Source organism: Thalassophryne amazonica, chromosome 17 (assembly GCF_902500255.1).
Source record: "Thalassophryne amazonica chromosome 17, fThaAma1.1, whole genome shotgun sequence".
In the NCBI taxonomy this organism is placed as follows: domain Eukaryota; kingdom Metazoa; phylum Chordata; class Actinopteri; order Batrachoidiformes; family Batrachoididae; genus Thalassophryne; species Thalassophryne amazonica.
Genome location: NC_047119.1, coordinates 16,993,513 through 17,007,960, shown reverse-complemented (window position 1 = coordinate 17,007,960; position 14,448 = coordinate 16,993,513). Strand labels below are relative to the sequence as shown.

Below are 14,448 nucleotides of genomic sequence, written 5' to 3'. Positions count from 1 at the left end.
TAATTAAAATTCTGGACTCACACACATTCCAGCAGGGGGCAGTAAATCATCTATATATTAAAAGCCCGGTGGCCTGTGTGTGTGACCTCCGTCACGGAGAAACTGGGGAGATTTATTGTGTTTTTATTGTATTTTTTGTCAAGGATGAACTCAACTAAGACGGAAAGTTGATAGGACTAATGTTTTTGGAGAAATTCTAGGGATATTAGGGAACAACAGTGTACAATGGACATTGATATCACCATTAATCAGTCCCTGGTAACCAGACAAGCTCTGAACAAAGGAAATAGCTCAACCTTACCAGTTGTAAAACATGACATCAACAAAATGTGCTAAATAATAAATGCAATGATTCACAAAATTTTCTCATTTTAATTTCCTGCACTTTCAGTTAAGATCATTATAGAAACTTTGCATAATTTATTACCACCATTTTAAAATGTCAGTTACCTATTTTATAAACACTACCCAATCTAGAACCCATGGATCCCAAGATAACATGCGACATCTTACTTAATGCACCAAACCACTCATTTTGATGTTTGAGTCTGAAATCGGATACACATAGAGATTAGATTATATTAGCTAGAACTTTATTGATCCCTTGGGAAGACTCCATCGGGGAAATTGAGGTTACAGCAGCATTGTATAGCAGCACATAGGGTAAGAAGCACACAGTATTAAAAGTGAAAGTTAAAAAGAAACAGTTTGCAAATATGAATATCAATGCACAATAAAAGTACCAGGCATTCTGATCACTACTGGTTTACTTCTACTATACTACTGTTCCTCTCCTTCCTGTCCTCTGTCTTCCTGTTACTTCCTCCTCCCCTGAGTGAGGAGTTGTACAGTCTGATGGTCTGAGGAACAAAGGAGTTTTTCCCAGTCTGTTGGTCCTGCATTTGTACTACATTTTTGGGTATGATTTTGTCAAGTTCAAAGCATTTTTACCAGCCTTGCCTCGGTTAGTGGCTTCAGTTCATTCTAGAACACTGTTAAAATAATATTACTAAACACAGAAGAAATCAATCAAATGCTTCCTACAGTGATGCACTATATTCCAAGCTGCCCCTCTGAGCAGATTTTTGAACTGGTTGAACAAATTTTGATTTTGCTTCCAATTATTTTTAACATATATCAAGGTGAAATCTAGATTTCTCATTGGTTGAACTGGTAGAGCATTTGTCTTGTGAGAGAGAGGCCTGGTGTTTGAATCCCACTGGAAGCCACCAGGAATATATTGCTTTGTTACATATAAAAAGCCATTTTTCTTGCACTGCAAAAAAAAAAAAACAAACAAACCTGAAACTCCAGAACGTACCTTAACAAAAATTACGTGTTGTGCGTACGGTCTTGTGAATGATGAGTGGTAGACGGTACATATCACTCCATTTTTCAATAAACATACATTTTCATCACCTTCAGCGTTATCAATTATATTTGCTACTTCAATCTGGTCACAAGCAGACGGCTCTGCAGGATAACAGTTGGATTAGCAGTATGTAGGTCTGGGTATTGTATTTGAGTACTTTTATGGCATAGAATGAAATGCTCAATCATGAGTTAAGTACTGATAAACTCAGTCTGTAAATCTCATCAACTGAAATACCATGTAAGCACACAATCAGGCTTGAACTAAGATTCAGGAATGTTGGTGATTGGCTGCTTAAAGTAATGTTATGCAAACCCATCATAGACACATGAACCACCATTACAACAGAGTACAGAGGGAAAAAGGCAGCTTGCGTCGATGTCCAAATACTTATGAACCTAACTGGAAAGGCAACGCCTATACGCCCAACCGTTGGGCAGATAAATATGTCTTACCTTATTCGCCCAACCGTTGGGCAGATACAGTAGTGTTCAGAATAATAGTAGTGCTATGTGACTAAAAAAGATTAATCCAGGTTTTGAGTATATTTCTTATTGTTACATGGGAAACAAGGTACCAGTAGATTCTCACAAATCCAACAAGACCAAGCATTCATGATATGCACACTCTTAAGGCTATGAAATTGGGATATTAGTAAAAAAAAAAAAAAGTAGAAAAGGGGGTGTTCACAATAATAGTAGCATCTGCTGTTGATGCTACAAACTCAAAACTATTATGTTCAAACTGCTTTTTTAGCAATCCTGTGAATCACTAAACTAGTATTTAGTTGTATAACCACAATTTTTCATGATTTACATCTGTGAGGCATTAGTTTTGTTGGTTTGGAACTAATATTTTGCTCGTTTACTAGTGTTCTTGAGGTCATTGTCTTGTTGAAACACCCATTTCAAGGGGATGTCCTCTTCAGTATAAGGCAACATTTTTCAATTTCAATTTATTTTCATTTATATAGCGCCAAATCACAACAGAGTTGCCTCAAAGCGCTTCACACAGATAAGGTCTAACCTTACCAACCCCCAGAGCAACAGTGGTAAGGAAAAACTCCCTCTGAGGAAGAAACCTCAAGCAGACCAGATTCAAAGGGGTGACCCTCTGCTTGGGCCATGCTACAGACATAAATTACAGAACAATTCACGGACGAATATACAAGAAATGCTATTGGCGCACAGGACAGGATGATCGCCAACACGAACACAACTGCCATCTCTGGATGGAGCTGCACCTTAAACAGAGAGAAAAAAAACAGAATCAGGCATCAGAAAGACAAGAAATACTGTATAATTTGTCAGCATTAAAAACAAGAAAATCAGAAATACTAAGGTGATCGCCGGCTGCTAGCCCTAAACTTTACTAAAAGACCCAGAATTTAGATAAAGTTGAGGCCGCGGCCCGTTCCAATTACTAATAAAATGAATTAAAAGAGTATAAAGCGTGAAACAAAACTGTACCAGTATGCTAGCCATATGAAAGGGAAAATAAGTGCGTCTTAAGTCTGGACTTGAAAGTCTCCACAGAATCTGACTGTTTTGTCTGCAACATGACCTCTTCAAGTATTTTGACATATCCAAACTGATCCATAATACCTGGTATGCGATATATAGGCCCAACACCATAGTAGGAGAAACATGCCCATATCATGATGCTTGCACCACCATGCTTCACTGTCTTCACTGTGAACTGTGGCTTGAATTCAGAGTTTGGGGGTCGTCGTTTCACAAACTGTCTGCGGCCCTTGGACCCAAAAAGAACAATTTTACTCTCATCAGTCCACAAAATATTCCTCCATTTCTCTTTAGGCAGTTGACGTGTTCTTTGGCAAATTGTAACCTCTTCTGCACGTCTTTTATTTAACAAAGGGACTTTGCGGGGGATTCTTGCAAATAAATTAGCTTCACACAGGCGTCTTCTAACTGTCACAGCACTTACAGATAACTCCAGACTGTCTTTGATCATCCTGGAGCTGATCAGTGGGTGAGCCTTTGCCATTCTGGTTATTCTTCTATCCATTTTGATGGTTGCTTTCCGTTTTCTTCCACGCGTCTCTGTTTTTTTTTGTCCATATTAAAGCATTGGAGATCATTGTAGATGAACAGCCTATAATTTTTTGCACCTGCTTATATGTTTTCCCCTCTCCAATCAACTTTTTAATCAAACTACGCTGTTCTTCTGAACAATGTCTTGAACGTCCCATTTTCCTCAGGCTTTCAAAGAGAAAAGCATGTTCAACAGGTGCTGGCTTCATCCTTACATAGGGGACACCTGATTCACACCTGTTTGTTCCACAAAATTGACAAACTCACTGACTGAATGCCACACTACTATTATTGTGAACACCCCCTTTTCTACTTTTTTTTTTATTAATAGCCCAATTTCATAGCCTTAAGAGTGTGCATATCATGAATGCTTGGTCTTGTTGGATTTGTGAGAATCTACTGAATCTACTGGTACCTTGGTTCCCATGTAACAATAAGAAATATACTCAAAACCTGGATTAATCTTTTTAGTCACATAGCACTACTATTATTCTGAACACTACTGTAAGTTATACATTAAACATTACATGCGCAACCAGTGGGCAGATAAATATAATGTCTTATCTTATTCGCCTAAACCGTGATCGTGTATTTGACACATTTTGTGCATCTAAACTACTTTTTTACACCACTTTTTAAGGCTTCATTGTATGTTTGACACATTTAATGGCACGTCTTTAATTACTGCGAAAACTCAGCAATGGATGAAAACAGACAAACTTCATACGCATTTTGAACGGAAGCCTGTTAACGACAACAAAACAGTTTTTGAACCAAATGCTGCTTGTTGGCTGTAAGATGGTGTTAGTTTGACACTGGTCCCTGGGTGTGATGAGCCAAACAGAACCACTTTAGATCACAGCTCCTCCGCGGGCTGCGAACCCTCCCGCAGCCGGCGAGAAAATATCAGCTTTTTTTCCCTCCCGCGTTGAAACCGGAAGTGAGCTTACAAGCATGCTCATTAGTCGGTTGTGGTTGTGCGTATATGCTCGCGAATTTACTTTATTGACCCAATGGTTGGGCATATAGCCACTACGATGTGGAAAATGGGGCATGGATGGCTTTGAGTTGGTGACATTCTGTTGAGGCCTGCTTGCACCACCGTGCTTCCAAGTACGTTGATTTTGCAAACAAAAGGTCTTCAACATCTCTTATTCAGTTGTACGTAGGGCGTGAGACTGGCGACAAACATCAACATGACTGGTGGAATACCTTAAATACTCAAATTTTCATTTCTTTTCTTTTTTAAAATTGCACAACCATCTCTTGAACACTTATGCACAATCAGCCAACCTTATTGAGAAACCAGTCAGGCCGGCTGCCGGAGCCATCGATCTGAAGCCTAATCTTCCTCAGTGGTGCAATGTCATCAATCTCCATGTTGAAAGTGTCTTCCTGACCACGCTCAAACCTGTGAGCCACCACACAAACAACACAAATCTTACACACAAGAAGACAAGCTTTTTATGTATAAATCTGTAATTGTTCAATCAATGTGTTCCAATTCGGCCGCTGTACCTGTCCTCGTTCTTGTGCAGCAGCATCTCCTCTGTACTGCCGTTGGCCCCAAATGCAGACATAAAGATCTGAGTGTCTGTTCCTGCATCCTGCACATCTCCTGTTACCACCGTTACCTTGTAGATAACCTGACATCACAGGGTTAGATATTGGACTCATTTTACCAGTCACATACAGTAGTGTTCAGAATAATAGTAGTGCTATGTGACTAAAAAGATTAATCCAGGTTTTGAGTATATTTCTTATTGTTACATGGGAAACAACCCTTACCAAAAAGTAGTACATGCAAGTATGTTTCAAGTATATTTCCAGTTTACTTTTTATATACTTATCAGTACTATTTTTTGGTAAGGGAAGATACCAGTAGATTCTCATAAATCCAACAAGACCAAGCAGTCATGATATGCACACTCTTAAGGCTATGAAATTGGGCTGTTAGTAAAAAAAGTAGAAAAGGGGGTGTTCACAATAATAGTAGTGTGGCATTCAGTCAGTGAGTTTGTCAATTTTGTGGAACAAACAGGTGTGAATCAGGTGTCCCCTATTTAAGGATGAAGCCAGCACCTGTTGAACATGCTTTTCTCTTTGAAAGCCTGAGGAAAATGGGACGTTCAAGACATTGTTCAGAAGAACAGAGTAGTTTGATTAAAAGTTGATTGGAGGGGAAAACTTATACGCAGGTGCAGAAAATTATAGGCTGTTCATCTACAATGATCTCCAATGCTTTAAAATGGAAAAAAAAACAAAACAAAACAGAGATGCGTGGAAGAAAATGGAAAAACAGACATCAAAATGGATAGAAGAATAACCAGAATAGCAAAGGCTCACCCATTGATCAGCTCCAGGATGATCAAAGACAGTCTGGAGTTACCTGTAAGTGCTGTGACAGTTAGAAGACGCCTGTGTGAAGCTAATTTATTTGCAAGAATCCCCTGCAAAGTCCCTTTGTTAAATAAAAGACGTGCAGAAGAGGTTACAATTTGCCAAAGAACACATCAACTGGCCTAAAGAGAAATGGAGGAATATTTTGTGGACTGATGAGAGTAAAATTGTTCTTTTTGGGTCCAAGGGCCGCAGACTTTTTGTGAGATGACCCCCAAACTATGAATTCAAGCCACAGTTCACAGTGAAGACAGTGAAGCATGGTGGTGCAAGCATCATGATATGGGCATGTTTCTCCTACTATGGTGTTGGGCCTATATATGGCATACCAGGTATCATGGATCAGTTTGGATATGTCAAAATACTTGAAGAGGTCATGTTGCCTTATGCTGAAGAGGACATGTCCTTGAAATGGGTGTTTCAACAAGACAATGACCCCAACCAAACTAGTAAACGAGCAAAATCTTGGTTCCAAACCAACAAAATTAATGCCTTGCAGATGTGAAGAAATCATGAAAAACTGTGGTTATACAACTAAATACTAGTTTAGTGATTCACAGGATTGCTAAAAAAAGCAGTTTGAACATAATAGTTTTGAGTTTGTAGCGTCAACAGCAGATGCTACTATTATAGTGAACACCCCCTTTTGTACTTTTTTTTTTTTTTTTTACTAACAGCCCAATTTCATAGCCTTAAGAGTGTGCATATCATGAATGCTTGGTCTTGTTGGATTTGTGAGAATCTACTGAATCTACTGGTACCTTGTTCCCCATGTAACAATAAGAAATATACTCAAAACCTGGATTAATCTTTTTAGTCACATAGCACTACTATTATTCTGAACACTACTGTATGCTCTGCAAATCAGTTATAAAAAATAATGCAAAACAATATACTGTACATGGGATGTTAAGCAGGATATTTGTATAACTAGTACATATACATGATATTTCCCAATGTGCAAGTACTTTACAACTATTAGCTGCTAAGTGGAATACGATTTTTCATTGCAGACATTATAAATTGACTCATAATCACTTAGCTGGTGGAGATAATTTATTTCTGCCATATGGCAGGGATCATGTCTTACAATTAAGTTACCTTCTGGGAGATGGAAATGGCTTCTGCATCCAACACATTGAATACTCTAGCAGTCAGCCCATCTCCCCGATCCTTGGCCAGCCAGCACTTGCAAGCAAAGTTATATTTGACGCCTTTGGTTGGCACAGCAACAGACAACTCATCAACCAGCCAGCAGCTCTCTGGAGTGGCTCCATCATGGCCGAGCTGTGGGGAGGCAGAGAAACAATCACTCCAAGCGATGTGGGTGGATTTTTCTGCACCTTTTTTTTCCTATCTGTCCATTCATGCACATTAGAGTGCATTTTCTTCGTGAAATGCTAAATGCTTCCTGTTTCCTCACCTCCACATTTTTGATCTCGCCCACGTCTACGCCGTGGGATTCAAAGGTCTCCAGAGAGCCGGCTTCAAAGCTCCTCCTCCCGTCTGGCAGGTCCAGCCACATCCTCTCTGTCTGGCTGTGATTGGCCCCGATAATGATGACATAAGCCCTGCTTGTGGTGCTCGCATCTCGCTCCAGTCCAGTACAGATGGTGATGTGGTATGGAATGACTGCACCGAGAGGACACAACACTTACTAATTCTGTGAAGATGTCTGCGTTAGAATATCAATGATTCAGCCATCCTGAAGATCATCTCTGCCTAAGAGGGCATGAACAGATTCCAGTGAAATTTGGAGGAGATGCTGGTTTGGGGTCAAATAAGACTTGATTAGGTTTTTAAGTGACATAGTGATCTACTGTAAGCTCTTCTCTTTACACATTGTGTCTTTTGACATTTCACAACATTTGTTGAAATGCAGTTATTATAAAGTACCTATATTACTGTGATATACTGCTAAATTACAGATAATTGCAGTGTTCTTTTTTATTATTATTTTTGGGTTATTCCATGTCAATAATACTCAAATTGTTCTGTGAGATTTTTCAGACATGATGGAGGAAGCATACGAGCAAGTTTAAAGTTCATGATGCGTCTAAAAGAACCATGATAAAACTTGACTCTCCCCTCTGACTCAATTTGACAAACCAAGTAAAAAATGTTGTAAGTGTAACTTATGTTATCATTGATAAATGCTTATGAATGGATGAATGAATACATTTTATTCAGCATGCACATAAAAATACCAACTAAAGAATCTCTTACTAACAAAACAAATTAAATACAGAAGAAAATACAACAATAACTCAATTTCCCAACTGGGTGCAGCCAAAAGGGTGTGGGCTGAAGTAAAAGCTTATAAGGGTGATTCTTAGACTACGGGCACTTATTATGTCCTTTGATCATATTGTATGAAAAACAGAAAAAAGGGGAAAGTTCACGCTTTTATAGTTATCTTTACAATAAAAGTGTGTTAAGAAATTTGTTCTAGTAGTCTATGATGACTTTTTCACCTTTTTTCAGCATCATTATATACAAATATTGCCGTTTTGTGCTTGTCCCACACCCAGACTTATGATCTTCAATGATAAAAATGAATGGTAAAGAAACGTTTTTTCTAATGTCTCTGAATAAAATATCAGTAAGATAATCAAAACATAATTGGGGTATTCAGTGTCATACAACTGTTGTGATTTTTTTAAACAAAATGTAGTTGTCCCACACTATTGCCGTAATTTCCACCACAACACTGTAATGTCCCTTTAAACAGTTTGTATGAAAGACTGTTTGGGTAGTTTCTATGGAGATAAACAGTGACATCAGAGCACATGTATATAGCGCCAAATCACAACAAACAGTTACCCCAATGCGCTTTATATTGTAAGGCAATGGTGTGGTGGAAATTACATTTACAAGGCCAATAGTGCCCGTAGTTAAAGAATCACCCATAAACGCTCAGCCCCTACACCAGTTACTATACACATTTAAATACACTCAGAACAAGGTACCAATCAGAAAAATAACGTAACTGAACACAACAAAACAGTCAGTAATATAATGTGCAAATAAACAAAAAAGAGCCACGAAAACAGTTAGCCTAATATGGCGTACTATAATAAGAAATTACATTGTTTTTATAAAGTCTTTTGACACCTACCGATGTACCAGATGATTTAATACTATCAGAACAATTATTCCAGTTCTAACACCTCTTACAGAAATACAGTAACTTTTAACCGTAGTTCGAATCTTTCTTCTCTCGAATATCAGTGTTCCTCACAAATGATAACTGGACTCCCTCATTTTAAACAAAGAGGCGTGTAGAGGCAAAAATTTATTTTTCACTTTGTACATGGTCTGTATCGTGAAATAAGCCACCAAATCTTGAAATTTCAAAATACACAGACAAGCAAACCATTGGCTCGTTGGTTCGTAATATGGTTTTTTACTTATAACTCTTATAGCTTTCTTTTGTAACAAAAAACTGGATTTGTTTTTGGTGAAGTACAACTTATCTCTATTTGGTGAAGTACAACAATGTGCAAACACAGCAGCAAGGTTTGTGAGCCGCTGCGACAAGAAAAGAAGGAGCAACGGACATACGCAATCCACCGTAAACCCAAAACAGGAGATTAAACTGCTATTTTACCTTATGTATGTATAACACATTTTATAGGATAGTATACGAGGTCTGTCCATAAAGTATCGTACCTTTTTATTTTTTTTTTAAACTATATGGATTTGATTCATATGTTTTCACGTCAGACAAGCTTGAACCCTTGTGCGCATGTGTGAGTTTTTCCATGCCTGTCGGTGACTTCATTCGCCTGTGAGCACACCTTGTGGAAGGAGTGGTCCAGCCCCGTCATCGGATTTTCATTGTCTGGAAATGGCGGAATGATTTGGGTTTTTTTTCCATCAGAATTTTTTCAGAAGCTGTTAGAGACTGGCACCTGGAAACTATTTGAACAATTTATCTGGCTTTCGGTGAAAATTTTACGGGCTTCACAGAGAATAAGGTCTGTTAGTACAGCTTTATGGACCCCTTTAAGGACGCTCAGCGCGCCGCGCCCCGAGCTGCGACGACACGGCACAAGCCACCGGACCATTTCTGAGCTGATGGCTCTGTGGATACGAGACTGTCGTGTGCTCTTTCTCTGGTTATCACAAGAGCTGGACATCAGCCATTTTCCAGCAGATTTCACTTTTAACAAGAGATTTTGTCATGGAGGCTCCGCGCGTCACGACCGATTCGCTTTGGAAGCAAGACAAAGGAACACCTCCGTTTCGGCGTGTCAGAGGACAAGTTTGGACATGTCCAGCTCTCCACAATTTCATACTTACTGGACTGGTAAGCATTGAAAGCCGAGATAGACATGTCCAAACTTGTCCTCTGACACGCCAAAACGGAGGTGTTCCTTTGTCTCGCTTCCAAAGTGAATCGGTCGTGATGCGTGAAGCCTCCGCGCGGCTTTCCATGACAAAATCTCTTGTTAAAAGTGAAATCTGCCGAAAAATGGCTGATGTCCAGCTCTTGTGATAACCAGAGAAAGAGCACATGATGGTCTCATATCCACAGAGCCATCAGCTCAGAAATGGTCCGGTGGCTTGTGCTGTGTCATCGCAGCTCGGAGCGTGGCGCGCTGAGCACGGCGCGCTGAGCGTCCTTAAAGGGGTCCTTAAAGCTGTACTAACAGACCTTATTCTCTGTGAAGCCCGTAAAATTTTCACCGAAAGCAAGATAAATTTTTCGAATAGTTTCCAGGTGCCAGTCTCTAACAGCTTCTGAAAAAATTCTGATGGAAAAACCCCCCGAATCATTCCGCCATTTCCAGACAATGAAAATCTGACGACGGGGCGGGACCACTCCTTCCACAAGGCATGCTCACAGGCGAATGACGTCACCGACAGGCGTGGAAAAACTCACGCATGCGCACAAGGGTTCAAGGTTGTCTGACGTGAAAACATATGAATCAAATCCATATAGTTTAAAAAAAAAAATAAAAAGGTACGATACTTTGTGGACAGACCTCGTATTTTTACACAGAAAGCACAATTTTTACTATTATTTCAATCCCATATCTCCTGTTTACACATTTATTTACGGTAGAATTTTGTTAACTAAGTACATCTTCTTTATTTTTATTTTTTGCTCTATGTAACACTTGCTTTGACAATGTAAATGTATGTTTGCCACGTCAATAAGGCCCCATTGAAAGGAAAATGAAAAATGAAATAATTGAAGCAAGAAACCTGGGCGAGTGTTATCTTACTTGACCAGCAAGATATCCAGCAAATCTTTGAGAAATTTGTCTATATTTTATTTGGATTTGTTCCCAACAGGATTGCTGGTGGTCTTTGTTAATATCTATGTCCAGCGTTGTCTTTGTGCTTCAGTTTTATGTCAATATTTTGTCACTTTTAGTCTACCTCACTTCTTCTGTGCTGTGATGCTAATACTAGTATATGTAGCACAGCGGTGATTTTTGACTCCCAAATGGTATGCTGGGAAATGTTTTCACTACTTTACTATGTTCACGGTGGAACAACTGTAAGATTTCTTAAAGTAGTCCAAGATAGACGTCTTTTCAAGACATTTATTTCCTTTGTCAAACACTTTGCTTCTCCTTTCATTCAGTTGTGAGTGCAGATGAAGGTAAACTTCACGATAGAGCTAGCACAGGAAGCTAATGTGTAATTTAGTTAATCCACGTGATCAGTAGTAATGTTTTTAAAGACAGACATAAAAACTTGAGTTTTTCTGGCACAGTGATCACCTCTACCCACAGAGAAGCAAACCTTTGACAAAGGAGATAAACATCTTTAAAAGGTGACTATTTTGGACTACTCTAAGAAGTCTTTCAGTTGTTTCAAAGTAAACGTATAGTGATGTTTGGAGTCACCGCTGTTGTTTGCCACCTTGCCTTCCCAGAATGCATCCCGCACAACAAAGATGGCGGTATCTGCGACTGAGTCTGTGTGTACCTTTGAACACAGACAAACTGAGGAGAGCTGAGATTTGTCGCAATGCTTATGCATTTTGGGTCAAGAATAGACACAGCCAAAATGGAACATTGATAGGACTAATATTTTTGGAGAAAATACAGATATTATGTAACAATAGCTACATAATATCCAAAATCATTATGGAAAGTTTGCATAATTTATTACCACCCTTGACAAATGCCAGCTACCTATTTTATAAACACTACCCAATCCAGAGTCCATGGATCCCCACGAGCAACACACTACTGGAGGACATGTGCATTACATTACTGTTTATCAAAAACACAATTTAATTTGAATTCAGATCCAAACTGTTTGGTAAGCCCTCTAATAAGTGCTGCTCTCAGTTATTCTTACTCAGAAGCTCGATGTCTTCTTCTTTATTCTTCTTGCTTTTTTTGTTCATGTTGCTGTCAACGCTTTTCAGCGTCACGGCAGAGTTCTTTTTACTGGTTAGACCCTCTCTCACACCTTCATAGCCCTGAATGGATACCACATCCACAATTACATAGGCATTTTAGCATGTAAAACATCAAAGATCAACAGAGCACACCTCCATTCACCGTCACTGTCCAAAATGTTAATGAATAAAGACCATGTTTACATAAAACAAACACAATAACAATGTCTATAAACCCAGATAATATATTCACGAGAGTTTCAGGCACAATATACAAAGACCTTAATGCTGTTGTCCATGTGCAGTGGTTAAAGTGCAGGCTGATCAGAACATCTTAATGCATTTCTCCTGTCATGAAACTTTACCCATAATGCACTGCAGTATGTGTGTCCAAAATGCTAAAACCTTCAAGATTAGTGCATTACTTTAAAACTAAAACATATAGCTGATATTTTTACTTTATAAAACGCCAGACATAACGTTAATTTAAATAACTTGTTCGGAATTAGTTTGGTTAAAATTTTAACCATAAGTTAAAACTATATTCCTGTGGATGACTTGGGTGATATGCCAGTAAGTCAGTATGCTGTGAAGAGAAATTATCTTTTTTCCTCTCGCTTTTTTCTTTTCTGTTACCAGCTCTCCTCTGCCTGCAGAGGATAGAGCTGTCCGTCTGCTACAAAACATTTAACAGGTAGGCACTAAAATCTTTGATTTCAGGCTTCACAAATGTTTTAACTGTTAAGTTTCATTCACTATGCCTGCAAAAATGTTAGCGGCCTAAAAATTATCGGACCTAAATTTATCGGAAGCTAATTAGTCCGCTGATGGTTTTCAAAGTTATCTGAAAAGTTAATCTGATAATGAAAATATTAGCTTCGATAATTAGCGGATTAGCGGAACTGTGCCCACCACTGCTGATATGACATGTCCTTAAATAAATAAAAATTGAAGCCTGTTAAGAAAAGGCCCACTTCTGTGTTCTGTGTTGCTTTAAATTGAATCCAGATATAGATTTCTGTTACACAGTTCAGACTTCCTAAACAAGTTTTTTTTTCAATCATAAATTTTACTTATCATATTGTAGATTTTCATTCACAAACACAAAGTTGTTTAAATTTAAGGATGTACACATTGTATAATGTGAAAAGTAGATTAAAACACACACACACACACACACACACACACACACACACACACACACACACACACACACACACACACACACACACACACACACACACACACACACACACACACACACACACACACACCAAGTGATATGACACCTTGAATGGATGCAAAATATTCCATCCTACAATATTCCTCTCTTTTGATTTCACACACAATTGTCTCATGGTACCTTGACATAGAAGACTCTCTCAATGCGTCTGTCCTCTCTCTTCTTGGACAGCCATCTTTCACATAAGAATAGAAAGACCTCTTCTGTGTCCACATCTAGCACCTCCACCTGGTTCAAGTTCCAGTCGGGACTCATCATACTATTATCATGTCGGATTTTTATCTTGAAGATCTGACCTAGGTCAACTGCCTCTATAGTGAACTTGTCAACCTAAGAAGATAAATGGACGTATTAAGTTAGGCTTGTTTAACCTCCTCCAATTAATCAAGCACTTCAAATTATTCAGAGCACTAGTGCGGTCTTACAGATCCACGTTCAAACTTGTTGCTGTTGGTCTCCGATTTGCTGAGTTTCCTCTCCCCGGTGTCCCCCAGGTCACCGTAGATTGTGAGGAAGACGTTGGCATCAGTGCCGGCGCCGTACACGTTACCTGTCATCACCGACACTTTGTATGTGTGAGCTGTAAGTGTGAAAATCGATCAATTTACCCCCAGGAAATAGAGTGAAAAGAAAGCAATTTTTCATCTCTGCTTGGTGCCACCATAATCAGACAAGCTCATTTGAGGCCCCTGAGGGTCCAAAGGAAAGTTGTTTGTAATTCCCAAACTAATACTGAACTAAGACACACAAGAGGGAGACGTCCTGCTATCATTTCTGCATGGTTGAAGTTAGTTTTAAATGGGGTATGTCTGTGAATGTGCTCATACTCTCCAGGGCGTCTTCCACCTCCACCTCAGTAACTTTCAGGTTTCCATCTCGTGAAAGCTTCTCAGTGATGATGTAAGAGGGCACCAGCTCCCTCACCGTTTGTCCATCATCCTCCGATTTGGCGAGCCAACGCTCACAAGGGAAAATGACAGTCTCTGAGCCCTGCAGAGAGGCACAGAGCTAT

At 39.2% G+C, this 14,448-nt stretch overlaps 1 protein-coding gene across 1 annotated transcript in view; it reads right to left on the bottom strand.

The window, feature by feature from the left end:
- The window catches only part of LOC117530054 (lipoxygenase homology domain-containing protein 1-like), a 138,566-nt gene that overhangs the window by 65,172 nt on the left and 58,946 nt on the right, over positions 1 to 14,448 (bottom strand). Inside the window, 8 exon segments of the mRNA XM_034192988.1 lie at positions 4,720 to 4,837; positions 4,945 to 5,072; positions 6,928 to 7,113; positions 7,250 to 7,458; positions 12,151 to 12,274; positions 13,557 to 13,766; positions 13,862 to 14,016; positions 14,264 to 14,426. Coding sequence (XP_034048879.1) covers positions 4,720 to 4,837; positions 4,945 to 5,072; positions 6,928 to 7,113; positions 7,250 to 7,458; positions 12,151 to 12,274; positions 13,557 to 13,766; positions 13,862 to 14,016; positions 14,264 to 14,426 — 1,293 coding nt within the window.